At 41.2% G+C, this 14,555-nt stretch overlaps 1 protein-coding gene across 1 annotated transcript; it reads right to left on the bottom strand.

Annotated features, from left to right (window-relative positions):
- Positions 1-4,260: 4,260 nt before the first annotated feature.
- Positions 4,261-13,709, bottom strand: LOC122510078 (caldesmon-like). Its single transcript, XM_043624486.1, has 2 exons — positions 12,992-13,709; positions 4,261-5,691 (listed from the first exon to the last, which is right to left on the bottom strand). The coding sequence occupies exon 2, from the start codon at positions 5,633-5,635 to the stop codon at positions 4,262-4,264; it is 1,374 nt and encodes a 457-aa protein (XP_043480421.1). The 5' UTR covers positions 5,636-5,691; positions 12,992-13,709; the 3' UTR covers position 4,261.
- Between the last annotated feature and the right edge of the window lie 846 nt (positions 13,710-14,555).

Raw genomic sequence — 14,555 nt, 5'->3', positions numbered from 1 at the left:
AGAAAATTATATTTTCTTTTTACAAAACGTAAAAAAGAAATTTTTTTTGCAAAATTTAATAAAAATATGGAATAATATTCAAAAACAATAAATTTATTTCTATTTTAATAACTGAACTGAAATACTAACTAAAATTCTTAAAATTCAAAATGGCGGATCCAATATGGCGGACAAAAAAAATAAAAAATCAACGGATTTCGTTATAAATTCGTATCAAGGGGTTTTCGGGGTCGCTGATTACGAATCTGAAGTCCGTTTTTAAAAATTCAAAATGGCGTATCCAATATGGCGGACAAAAAAAAATAAAAAATCAACGGATTTCGTTATAAATTCGTATCAAGGGGTTTTCGGGGTCGCTGATTACGAATCCGAAGTCTGTTTTTAAAAATTCAAAATGGCAGATCCAATATGACGGACGAGGTTAAGAAAATAATCAGATTCTTTTAAAATTCGTTACCTAGGATTTGTCGAGGTCGCTGATTACGAATATGAAGTATACCATTTTAAAAATTCAAAATGGCGGATCCAATATGGTGGACAAGTTTTGAAAAAATTATTATATTTGTCTTTTTATAGAATCCATCCCTCAATTTATAGATTATTCACTAGATGTGTTCTTGAGATAGTTTTTGGTTTTTTAATCACAAATCAAATAGACGAAGAGATTACCGATTTTCAATTGTTTTAATTCTTGATACGATTTTTTATAACTTTTTTGATATTCTTTTATTCTACAGCTTATTTAAAATAAATGTTTTAGTATTAGATTTCATATATGACGGGTTCCACGTCAAGTGCCCCAGGTCAATAATTTACATGGAATATTTGAAAAATTTGTAGTTTCTTTAAAACAAAACGAAAATACGTTTTCTATTTTGGGTTTTTCTGCTGTTTTTCAACACTTTCTAATGGTGTAAACAAATGTAGAGAAAAAAAATTTTTTGACCTTGAAAAATTAAATTAAAAAATAAAATTTCATTTTTTTATCAAATCGGCAGTTTTTATTTTTTTAAAAAAAATTTTATCATAAAGGTGAGGTTTTTTCCTAAAAAAAATGTATAGGTCAAAACGTGGGACAAGAACTTTTAAATGGTCAAAATAAACATTTACTTCTGCAGTGCACCGACCCGCAGTGGAATTTTTTTTACAATTTACTATTAAAAAATGTCTACACCTTACAATTTTTAACCGATTTGAGTGTTCTTTGTCGAGGAGAATTTTGTGGATTTTAATTATTTATAATTTTTTAGGGTTCCGTACACCATAGGTGTACTGACGGAACCCTTATGAAATCACTCGTGTGTCCGTCCCAGCTACGCAAAATGGGCTGTCCCCCTCCTTAACTTTTACAAATCTCAACCTAGTGAGCTGAAATTCGGTAGGGATCTTCAGTTTTAAGTGTAGATTACAGGAAAAATATAGCGAACCTGATTGGTGGAGATATTTGGGAACTAGGAGGGAAAGAAATTGAATTTTTTTGAAAAAATTGCAAAAAATGACCCTGTTCCCCCCCTTAACTTTTACAAATCTCAACCTTATGAGCTAAAATTCGGTAGGGATCTTCAGTTTTAAGTGTAGATTACAGGAAAAATATAGCGAACTCGATTGACGGACATATTTGCGAACTAGGAAGGAAAGAAATTGAATTTTTTTGAAAAAATTACAAAAAATGACCCTGTTCCTGCGGTTAACTTTTACAAATCTCAACCTAGTGAGCTGAAATTCGGTAGAGATCTTCATTTTTAAGTGAAGATTGAGGTAAAAATATAGCGAACTCGATTGACGGACATATTTGCGAACTAGGAAGGAAAGAAATTGAATTTTTTTGAAAAAATTGAAAAAATTACCCTGTCCTCCACCTTTAACTTTTACAAATCTTAACTTGATTAGCTGAAATTCGGTAGGGATCTTCAGTTTCAATTGCAGATTACAGGAAAAATATAACGAACTCGATTGACGGACATATTTGCGAACTAGGAGGGAATTGGTTACCTCCACGTGGTGCATCTTGAAAACAATATCATTGAAAAAAGTAATGATTTTTAAAAATAAAATATTAAAAAAATTTTAAATTAAAATAAATATCAATGAAATTGGCAAAATACCAATAAATAAAAAATTTATTATAATTTATTTATTTATTTATTTAGTATATAAACGGGCTTATATTGCCCTTTCGTACAATGTACTGAACAATGAAAATCTTACGTTACTAGTTGACCGCATTGTTATTATTATTGTCGAAAATCTGCTTGCGTAGTTCTCTAACAAACGCATTAAGCGAAACGCCATAAAAATTTACTCTGTCATAAAACTGATTTGCCTCACGACTCAACCTATTGACCACTGAATTTTCTAAGTAATTAGTTCTAATAAGTTGTTCATTAAATAATGGAACTTCAGTTCTGGGAGAATGCTTAGCTGCAAAAAAACAAAACAAACTTAAGAGATCTGAACAATTAAGTAAACCATTAATGACTTTAAATAAAAACAGGAGATCTGCAAAAAGAAATCTCTGAGATATAGTTGGAATATTAAATCTTTTTCTAAGGTCAGTATAGTCATGATCATAGAAGTTGTAAGGCACTCCAGTTTGTTTGGCGAGGAAACGAATAAATTTGTTCTGAATTCTCTCAATATCATCCACCCAATAGTCCTGATAAGGCCTCCACAAAGTAGACGCAAACTCGATGACAGGTCTGACTAACGTAAAGAACAATATTTTTATTGCTAACTCGTTTCTAAAATTTGAGGCTGTTCTCATGACAAAGCCCAAGACCCTGTTGGCCTTACTGATGGTGTAATTAATATGATCATCATAATTAAAAAATCTATTGAGCATTATCCCAAGGTCACGTATAACTGTTACTCTAGAAATAATTTCATTGCCAATTAGATAAAGGCAGTCAGGATCATTTCTGGATCTAGAATAGGACATGACGTAACATTTATTAATATTAAACAACAATTTATTTTTTACAGACCATTTGTAAAGACAATCAAGATCAGATTGTCAGATCAGATTAATAATATAAGTATCTTTTGTTAGTTTATATCCAATATATTATTTTAAATATTATCTCTAATCAGGTAAAATATATATTTTTTGTTATTTGTAAATAAAACATAAGAATTCAATGTGGATTATAGTTTGTGACGTATTTTTCAAACTACTTTTAATTTTAGTTCAAAGTTCTGCTTACGTCAGGCAAAATCTGACGCTATCAACAATATCAATATTTTAGAAATTTAAACAAATAAATTTCGCCGTCAGGCGCCAATTAATTTTAAAGATAATTAATAAACTACTCCCTGGCTCGGCTCAACTCTCAACAACAATTTCAAACCTCTGAGTTTCTCTTTCACTCAGAGGGAATTCTGCTCGAACGATTGGCAAGCAGAAATGCCAACGGCGAGACACGACTGGCACAAACTGGCAAACGACTTACCCACGGCTCTTGTTCTTCAGGTTCCTTTCCCCTTTTTATTCTCTCTATCTCGGCTCTCTACTGGCAGTGGTCTCCAGGTATCGGCACACAGGGAAAATTCAAGAAGAAAACAATAAGAATAAAACAACACTCCGGCTCAATGCAAATAATTGTATTTATTTCACAAATCCTGAGCTTCACGCTCCACTTTCTCAAACACTCAACTCAAAGAAAATACACTAATAACTCAAATATAATTGAAAATTCACAACAGCGAGAGTACTGGCGTACCGGCGCGGCTCATGTAAAAATCCATTATGGCGGCGAAAGTATAGGACACCTGTAGCGTCCAAATTTCTCTCCACATGGCCCGTCTTCTTCTTCTCGTTCTCGAATTTCAGTACTGGCCCTGCCACCTGTCACTTTCTCTTCCTACTAACTAGCCGCGCGACCCACTTTCACGACTTTCATTGGGTCAGCCGGCGGCATTGGATTTCCCTCATTACCATAATTTTCGAACTCACTGTTCAATGGCTTCTGACAGGTGGCACCACGATTTCGATATTGGGGTTTTAAATTGAGAGTGACTATTTACATCGTCACAATCTCCTCCCCATGACCGGTACTATTTTACATAGGACCGTCATCATCATAACGATCCTGACTGCTGCTCCTGGTCATCCCCTTCTCTCCGGCTCTCCTACTCTCTCTGGCTCTCCTACTTTTTTTTTTTTTCTGGCCCTTCTCTCTCCCCTTTCTCTGACCGTTGTTTCTATCCTGGCCATTCCACCTTTTTATCTGGCCCTTCTCTTTCTCCTCTCTCTGACCGTCGTTTAATTTCGGGCTCCCCTTTCTAGCCTACTTTCTCTTTCCCTCAAGAGTTGTCTTATGGCTAGGTCTAGGGTTTCCGCTGGCAAACCCTCAAGTGCCTTTGTGATTGTTATAATCCTTTGGGTCAAGTCGTCTGGGATTTCTTCTTCTATTCCTTTCCCCTCGGCGGTTTTCTGTTCCTTGACTTCCTGCCCCTCTATTGGGTCTGCTTCCTGCTGTGGTGGTTTCACATTCACGACAATTTCCTCGCTACTTCTTTCTATCACTGACCTTTCCTCCTCCCCTTTTTCCTCTTTCTCTGGTCTTTCTTCCTCCCTCCTCTCCTCTCTCTCTGGCCTTTCCTCCTCCCTCTTCTCCTCTCTCTCTGGCCTTTCCTCCTCCCTCTTCTCCTTTTTCTCTGGCCTTCCCATGTAGCGTGCATACGCCTTGGCACACCTGGGACAAATTTCTACTGTGGTGTAACGTCGGCCGCAGTTCCAACAATAGTCATACCTTTTTGATTGACGACAGTTTTCGGCGTTGTGTCCCCCTCGCCAGCAGTTAAAACAACTGTAGGGCGGGGGATCTATCGACCTATCTGTCGGAATCAACTTTAAGACACCAAAGACTATTCCCCTAGTCTTCGGTTTCAGAACTGACTCCTCCGGTCTGGCTCCTAGCTTCTGGCTTGATGTAGTCGGGGGTCCTGGATGGGGGCTATTTGACCTCTTCATCCGTGGCATGGGCTCTTGACTTTCGAGGTCATCTACGATCCACTGCCTTTCGCTCCTCTCTCGAAGCGCCTTCCTTTGTCCGGCCCTGGCTTTTTCCAGCGCTACCGTCGTCATTGGCTCTCTCGACTTTAAAAACATTTCTAGCTCGTATTCGGCTAATCTGCTTTCGTATGCCTCGAGACTCTCTTTGGGGCCCTGGTTTGCCGGCCAACGGTAAGGTACAACCACCTCTGCTCCGTCTGGCCGAATCGTCCTCTTCTTCTCCTTCTCTCCCCTCTCCTCCAACACACTCAACTCTGCCCAGTCCTCTGGCCGTGTCACGAACGTGACCTGCCCTCCAGCTGCCCCCTCCTCTTCTTCTGGCCTCTGTCCTCTCTCCGTTGTTGGACGATCGTCATCTCTTCTTCTTTCGGTACCCTTCCTACTCACCAACGGCTCCTCTGCTGTCGTTTCCATGATCGGGAAGGATAATAGCGACGGTCTACTCCTTTGGACGTCTCCATCGTGAAACTCCGATTCGGGGCGGTGACCACTTCGACGTCTTCCCTGTCGAGTGATTCGTGGTGGGGATGGGGATGTTTCCCATTCGAGTCCCACGAAATCGGACGACACTCGGTGGCGGCTCGGTGACCTCTGGCTTCGGGTGTTCTGTTGCCTGGGCATGGCTTCTCTCTTTCTCTTCCTCGACTCCTTTCTCTGGCCGTAACTCCTCGTTCGCTCTAAAACAAAATTTCTTTAATTTCAACCAGAAATTGACATTTTATGAATTTAGGACAGCTAAGTATGGTTTCAGGTCGGTAATATGGACTTTGGGGACTCTTCGGCTTTGTTCATCTCGCAGAATGAACACAGTTGGCGACCGAACTTCAACGATCTCAAAGGGACCCTCGTATTTCGGTGCCAGCTTCGTCGCGAACTTTTGTGCCCCACTGGACAACTTATGGCTTTTCCGTAGTACTAAGTCGCCTACTTTAAAAGTCACTTCTTTCCTACCTTTGTCATAATATTTTGTTTGTCTCGCTCGCTCTTTGTCAATGTGTCTGGCCACCATATCTCTTAACGCGTCTAACCTTTTTATCCTATCTACCCACTCTTCTGGCCCTATTCTAATTATTTTTCTCGTTCCCTCGACTTCTCTTCGTAGGCTCTTCACTGGCTTGGGGTGTCTTCCGTAATTCAGGAACGCAGGAGACGTTTTGGTCGCCGCCTGTGTCGCTGTGTTCACCGCATGACGGAACTCATGCACATGAAGATCCCAGTTCCTATGATCAGCACCAATGAAGGTGGAGATCATCGTTTTAAGAGTCCTGTTGCTTCGTTCGACTGGGTTGGCTTGTGGATGGTAAGGAGGGGTCGTAATGTGCTTGACTCCATATTCCTCGAGTGTGGACTTGAGAAATTTGTTGTCAAACTCCTTACCGTTGTCAGTCAATAAGTACTCTGGCGTTTCCCATCTGAATAGGACCAACTCCTCGAATGCTCTGGCTACCGACTTCCCATCAGCTGACCTCAGTGGCTTCACCTCAATCCACCTCGAGAACAAGTCCTGGAACACCACCAGGTACTTGCACTGGCTCTTACTCGGTGGAAACTCCATCGTATCGGCAGCTACTACGGCCCACGGTCTCTCGACGATCCTCTGGCCCATCAGTCCGACTGGTCCGGTTTGGGACACCTTATGCAGTTGGCACTGGAGACAATGTGTCACATAGTGGTGTACATCGTTCCATATGCCTGGCCAATAGTACTCTCGTGCTATCCGATCGTAAGATTTCTCAATCCCCAAGTGTCCGGCTGATGCTTGGGCATGTCCATCTTCCATAACCCTCTCTCGGTACTCTTCTGGCACAACTAACTTCCAACCGTCCTCATTTCCGTTTATCGGCAGTAAAAGTGGGTCACTCCGATAGCGATATAGGTTTTCGTTCTCAACGATCCACCCTGGAAACCTCTGAGGATGCTGGCTCACCAACTCTCGGCGTTTGAGGTACCACTGGTCCTCAATGGATTCAAACGCGGCTACTGATTCTTCCTCATCTTCTTGCAGTCTGGACAATGCATCAGGGACATGATGTTGTGCACCTCGTCTGTGAACAATGTCGAAGTCCCACTGCTGCATTTCCAGGGCCCACCTGGCTAATCGGCCTGTCGGATCTTTTAAGTTCCTGAGCCATTTTAGGGCACTGTGATCCGTGATCACATGGAATTTGTACCCCTCTATGTACGGCCTGAACTTTTTGATCGACCACAGTAATGACAGACACTCCTTTTCTGTCACACTGTAGTTTCTCTCTGGCTCCGTTAGGACTCGGCTAATGTAGACTATCGGATGTTCTCCGTCTTCAAACTCTTGTGTTAATACGGCTCCAATGGCATAGTTGCTGGCGTCACATTGAATGGTAAACTTCTTCGTGAAGTCAGGTCGGGCTAAGACTGGCGCAGATGTCAGCTTCTGTTTAAGCTGTTCAAACGCTTCTTGTTGCTCGTCTTCCCACTCCCACGTCCGGCCTTTATGTAGCAACTTCAACAATGGTATTTTGATTTCACTGTCGTTTGGAATAAAACGGGAATACCACCCGACCATGCCCAAGAAACGTCTAAGTTGTCTCACGTTCTTCGGCTCTGGATAGTTTCTCACCGGCTCTGTCTTATTCGGGTCTGGCCTCAAACCTTCTCTGTCCAATAAGTAACCCAGATAAGTCACTTCGGAACACCCGAACTCACACTTATCTGGATTCACTATCAATTTCGCCTTATTCAATTTTTTGAGGACGAACTCCAACCACTTAGCATGTTCTTCGAAAGTGTCTGTGACTACTATTATGTCGTCCAGATATCCGAAGACATGCGGCTCTACTTTCGGCCCCAGTAATGCGTCGATTAGACGTTGAAACGTCATTGGCGCGTTCATAAGTCCAAAGGGCATCCGGCGAAACTGCCACAGTCCTGACCCAGGTATGGCAAAAGCGGTATATTTCTTACTCTCTTCGGCCATTGGTATTTGGTGATATGCCAGTTTGAGATCTACCTTTGACAAATATCTGGCTTTTCGGAGCTTATCCAAAATATAATCAATGGATGGCAGTGGATATCCATCCTTGATTGTGACTTTGTTGACATCTCTGTAGTCGTTACACTGTCGAAAATCGTTCTCTCCTCTCCTCGTTATTACTGGCGCACTTCTCCAACGGCTGGCTGATGGCTCAATGATCCCAAGCTTGTACAGTTTTGCGGCATTACCTTGGGCCCAAGTCAGCATGGCTGGCGACATCCGTCTTATTCCATGTTGTACTGGCGTTTCGTCCGTAACACGTATATGATGTTCCGTCAGGTCTGTCATTCCGTGTTCTTCCGATTCTGGCAACACCCACTTGTCTACAATGGCCTGAATGATGCTCTTTTGCTCATCGTCGAGCGCAGAAATACCGGCACATTCGGCGAATATTAGTTGTTCGTCCTTCTCTCTTTCTCTTGGCCCAAACTCATGCCATTCTCCTTGGAAAACTCTCCATAATCCTTCTTTCAGCTTCACTTCCATGTCCCAGGCCTTACAGAAGTCGATGCCCAAGATGATGTCCTGTGTCAAAGTCTTCATGACTTTTACTGCGAATTTCTGAGCAAATCCATCGACCACAATGTTAAGGTCCAGAATTCCGGCTGTTTCAGTAATACCTCCTGTCGCGCTCCTTACCACTGTTCCACAAGGCTGGATACGGCTCTTATAAGGTGCTGCCACACTGGTGGTGATTACTGAAATCATCGCACCAGGGTCAAACAGTGCTTCGAAATGGCGGTCGCCGATTGTCATGTCGAAGAAGTACCTGTTCTCCGTCCTAGATCCATCGATGTCCTCTCCATCACTTAGGTTTGGGTCAGCTGTGACTCTCACAGCCTCTCCCCTCCCCTGGACTATAGGTACCGGGATCACATCCGTACCTTTTGTCCCACACTCTTCGGCCCTTTTCTCCACTTCGCATCGGTAGAGTGAGCTCTCCTCACTCGACCGCTCTTGATTACATTCTGGCACGAATTTGAACGCGTTGTCCTCTGTCAAGTCGTCCCTACCTATGACTGGGTCTAAACTTTCCTTCGTTTCTTCTCTTCTCTCTAGTTCCAATTCTCGCTCAGTTTTTACCCAACTACAACTAGGCGTAAATTGGTCTCTACACTCACTATTTCTCTCTACTCTACATGGCTCAAAAATCTTGGTTCTCGTCTCTACTATACTTGGCTCATCATTTTCGACTCTACACCCCTCAACAGTATGATTTACTGGCCTGTTGGGTTTGAGGGGGGTACAGGGCTGCTCTGTGCCCCCCACACACCGTTTCCCAAGGCGGCTCTGACTGACACACAATTTGGGCAATTTAGAAAATTGCTTCCTGGCCTCTTGCATACCAAACACGCTTCTGTTTGGGCTGGCTTTAGAGGGCATTGATTTGCATAATGCCCCTGTTGCTGGCAAGAAAAACAGGTTCTCTGAGGACAATCTCTGGCTCGATGTCCTGTAGTCTGGCAGTAAAAACATGCCCCAACGAATTCTTTCGGGGTATTTTGGGTTTGTGTACCATTTTGCCCCGGTTTGGGTCCTTTCGGACCATTTGGCCTGGGGTAATTTGGTTTCATTCCAGGCGGAAACATCCCTGGGTAAACCATTGGATAGGCAAACTGCATTGGCATTTGCACTGTTTGTGGTGGCGCAGTATTGGCCACTTGGCCCTGGGCCATTGCTGGCTTCTGGCTTGGTGTCGCTTGACTCATGGCCTCGACGTTCTTCTCTTCTGGCTTATTCGTTTCTTTCTTGACCTTCTTATTTTTCTTCTTCTTTTTCTTCGGCTTTTCGGTCTTTGTAGAGTGATCGCTCTCACTCGACTCCGACTCCTTCTTAAGTGCTGCTACTTTTTCACTCTTGTTGTTCTTCTGGCCACTCTTCTTCTCTTTCATGGCTGCTGCGGGGAAACGCATCTTCTCTTTGGGTAGTGGTGGGGCGTATCTTTCATCCAAGTCCTTTGCTTTCTCAAAATTTCTCAGAATTTTCTCCATCTGGCTCAACGATTCAAAATGGAGTCGTTCTAGTTGACGACGGTAGGCTGGTGTCAGGCCTTTATAGGCCAACCTGACCTGTTGTTTCTGGCTCAATGGTCGTCTCATGTGACCCAAGATCAACCGGAAGCTGGTTAAATATGGAGAAATTTTCTCCCCTTTTCCTTGTGTTCTGGCCCGAAGTTCGTCTATAACGTCATCGTCGTCCACTGTCACTAAATACTCATTTTTGAATACCCTCTTAAATGACCTCCAAGAATTTAATTCGCGGCGTAACGACCTAAACCAACTACTGGCGGTTTTCTGGAGGATGATTGGCAGTGCTTGTAAGATTTCTCGGTCTGAGAAATCTGAGTTGTCCTTACAGTCCTCCAATCGTTCCAGAAATTCTTCGGCATTGTCCTCATCTCCAAAGAATTTTAGGTCCCAGTCTTTCAGTGTTTTTATTACTTTGGATCTACGGCCTGGCCTACATTCTCGGTTCTCCCCACTACTGCTCAACCTCTGACTTAGGTCGCTCTCGATTTCGGACTCACTCGAAGAGTCATCTAAGAACGACCTCTGGCTCTCCCCCACTCTTCTTCCTACTATACGTTCTTTATTCGCCTTTCTTCGATTTTTCCTGTCCGGTTGGTTATTGTCCTTACCACTACAACTACATCTACTATTTACACGGCCCTCCTCACTACCACTATATTCAATCTGTCTCTCTAACTTGTCTCTTTTTTCCCTACTTCGGCTCTTATTGTTTTCGGGATTCAAGACTGGCTCTCCATTTTCTGGCACTCTACGATGATTTATGCTAGAGTCACTCATGCTATTTCGGCTTGATTGACTTCTCGGGGCGGGCGTGGGCCTCACTCTATCCTCAGTTTGGTGATTGTGTGAGGTCTCGGCTAACAGGGAATTTCTTTGAGGGGACACTAGTCTCGATTGCTGGTGGTGAATCAAGTGGTGCCCTTCGGCAACCTCGGCCCTACATTGGCTTTGTCGTAGCTCCCACCCCCCTCCCGAATACTGGCGGTCCATCTTCTCGGCGTACTCCATAATCTTCTTTATTTCGGGTGACAAACCTAAACGCGCGACTGAATCACGGAGGCTTTGGACCACTGGGGCCATCGTGGCCGACTGAATAGTATGGGGTGCTGTCATGACCGTGCTCGTTGTCATACTCAACTGAGCATTCGATGTGGTGGGGGAAAACGTCGTCATGCTGGCGGTTGTCATGACTGGGGTTGGGGGTGTAAAATTTGGGGTGGATACAACGCTGGTCGGACTGTGTCTACTGTACGTTGTTTCAACTTTAGTTTTGTTTCCCCCACTCCCTGGAGTTTTCCTGGTCCTAATACGTTCGATAACCTGACTTGCCCCACTATCTGATTCTTCGTCATCTGCCGATGACATCTGGCCACCTCGACGATAATTTACAAATGGGAATTTGTCGAATTCTGGCTCTGGGAAAGCTTCCATTAAAAAAATTTGGTCAGAACTTCCCAAATCATAAATGTCGCTAAATGGTACATCTAAATCATCGATTTGAGCTAATCTCAATTCCGCTCGCAATAATCTCTCCTTTAACACTTGTGACGAACCACTGATACACAATTGGTGTCTCAATAAATTCGTCACTACCTGGCCAACTTGCATGATTTTAATTTTTTCCCATGCTCGGCTTACACATGGTACTCCAATTAATTCGCTCATGCGTCTCTTATAATCCTGCATCTCATCAATTGCCTTTGCCATTTCAAAAAAATTTATTTAAAAAAAAATTTTCTAAGTCTGAAAAATTTTTAATTTCTAGGGGGGTGCGCAATTTGTATATACGGCACTGTGCTGTCTTGAAGCAAGGACGTGACTACTCAAGGAGGGCCCCCTTCTAAAAATTTTAAATTTCTGGCGGACTGGTGATTCGACTTTCCTTCTGTCTCTTCTTCTCGTTCTCTCTCTCTGTGTGTAGCCGCTATTACTACTACTACTAGGCCACTCTTTCCTGGCGCGTTCAACTTTCTCTCGGCTGTCGAAAAGTTAAATATCCCGGCGCGTCGTTTCTCTCGACCGTCCGGCGCACTATTTACAGTCACGTGATTAATTCGAATTTTATTTCCGGTCTAACATGTGCTCGGCATAAATTTTTGGGAAAATTTTTGATTTTTGCACAAGTTGTGGGGAATTTTTCTCGGATTTTTCTCACAAACTGGCTTTCGACAAAAAAAAAATTTTTAATTGTTGACTTTTTTTAAATTTTATCACGACAGGAAATTTTTACAGTCTCAAAAAAAAAGAAAATTTCAATTTTACAATTTTAAATGGCAAAGGCACTCTACACTTTTATTTTACGCAAATTCTGGCCGTAATTTACTCATAATTTATGAATAAATAGATTTTTGGCATTGGCAAGATAAACAACAAACAATCTGGCAAATACAATTTAAATTTTGAATTTTCTGGCAATCTGGCAATGGAAAATATGAAAAATTCAAAATTCTGGCAAACAATACAACTTTCTGGCAATGGCAAGCAATAAAATTTGAATCTTCTGGCTATTCACAAAATAAAATTTGTCTCTGGCTAAATTAAAGATTCAAATTTCTGGCACACTTGCACTAAAATATGGCTCACAATTAATTTTCAGTCGAGTCTCGGTTCGAGCCTGGCCCCACGTTGGGCGCCAAATTTTGTGACGTATTTTTCAAACTACTTTTAATTTTAGTTCAAAGTTCTGCTTACGTCAGGCAAAATCTGACGCTATCAACAATATCAATATTTTAGAAATTTAAACAAATAAATTTCGCCGTCAGGCGCCAATTAATTTTAAAGTTAATTAATAAACTACTCCCTGGCTCGGCTCAACTCTCAACAACAATTTCAAACCTCTGAGTTTCTCTTTCACTCAGAGGGAATTCTGCTCGAACGATTGGCAAGCAGAAATGCCAACGGCGAGACACGACTGGCACAAACTGGCAAACGACTTACCCACGGCTCTTGTTCTTCAGGTTCCTTTCCCCTTTTTATTCTCTCTATCTCGGCTCTCTACTGGCAGTGGTCTCCAGGTATCGGCACACAGGGAAAATTCAAGAAGAAAACAATAAGAATAAAACAACACTCCGGCTCAATGCAAATAATTGTATTTATTTCACAAATCCTGAGCTTCACGCTCCACTTTCTCAAACACTCAACTCAAAGAAAATACACTAATAACTCAAATATAATTGAAAATTCACAACAGCGAGAGTACTGGCGTACCGGCGCGGCTCATGTAAAAATCCATTATGGCGGCGAAAGTATAGGACACCTGTAGCGTCCAAATTTCTCTCCACATGGCCCGTCTTCTTCTTCTCGTTCTCGAATTTCAGTACTGGCCCTGCCACCTGTCACTTTCTCTTCCTACTAACTAGCCGCGCGACCCACTTTCACGACTTTCATTGGGTCAGCCGGCGGCATTGGATTTCCCTCATTACCATAATTTTCGAACTCACTGTTCAATGGCTTCTGACAGGTGGCACCACGATTTCGATATTGGGGTTTTAAATTGAGAGTGACTATTTACATCGTCACAAGTTATAGTTTTTTTTAATCTATATGTAATAAAAATACATATGTATACCGAATTTCAGCTTAATATGTTTATATAAGTTAATATTAATGTGGATTATAGTTATAGTTTTTTTAATCTATATGTAATAAAAATACATATGTGTACCGAATTTCAGCTCAATAGGATTATATATGTTAATATTAATCAATTATATTTCTTATATATATTTTTTTTTATAAAAAAAGAGTTTTATTTTGGTGTACGGATCCCTCGATCTTAATGCGAGTGCAACTCACACTTGCCCGATTTTTAGGAAATAACCTCACCTTTGTGATAAATTTTTTTTTTTAAAATAAAAACTGTCCATTTGATAAAAAAATGAAATTTTATTTTTTAATTTAACTTTTCAAGGTCAAAAAAAATTTTTTCTCTACATTTGATTTCACCATTAGAAAGTGTTGAAAAACAGCAGAAAAATCCAAAATAGAAAACGTATTTTCGTTTTGTTTTAAAGAAACTACAAATTTTTCAAATATTCCATGTAAGACCAAAAATTTAAACTTTGACCCCCTCCAGTTTTTATATTTGTTTAAATAAATTAATAATATTTGATATTTTTTATTGTATCTAATAGGACTACTGTTTGTGCAAACTTTTTACCTGATCCCAAACATTTCAAATTTGGACCTGGGTCACTTGACGTGGAACCCGTCATATGTTTTATGAATTTTTCGAATACGACACTTGTCAATCAAAAACTAAATTGACTATTGGAACAGCGATTTTCAATTGTTTTTATTTAAGATACAAACTTTTGCATCATTTTCAAATATTAGCTAATGTACAGTTAATATTTTCGTATAATCTTTTAGAAATTGTTCCTTGCATCTGTACGTATATTTGTCAACTAAGAAAATTTTTAATCCGTAATCGTTTTTCAATTTTTTAAATTTGTTTCGACTTTTTAATATATTGCATGTAATTGTATCAATATTATTTTAT

This window comes from Leptopilina heterotoma, unplaced genomic scaffold (assembly GCF_015476425.1).
Source record: "Leptopilina heterotoma isolate Lh14 unplaced genomic scaffold, ASM1547642v1 Lhet_66, whole genome shotgun sequence".
Taxonomy (NCBI): domain Eukaryota; kingdom Metazoa; phylum Arthropoda; class Insecta; order Hymenoptera; family Figitidae; genus Leptopilina; species Leptopilina heterotoma.
This window is presented reverse-complemented; position numbering and strand designations above follow the sequence as displayed.

Bases quoted from the DNA above. Each gene is read 5' to 3' on its own strand.
- LOC122510078 (XM_043624486.1), bottom strand. From the start codon at position 5,635: ATGCCCAGGCAACAGAACACCCGAAGCCAGAGGTCACCGAGCCGCCAC.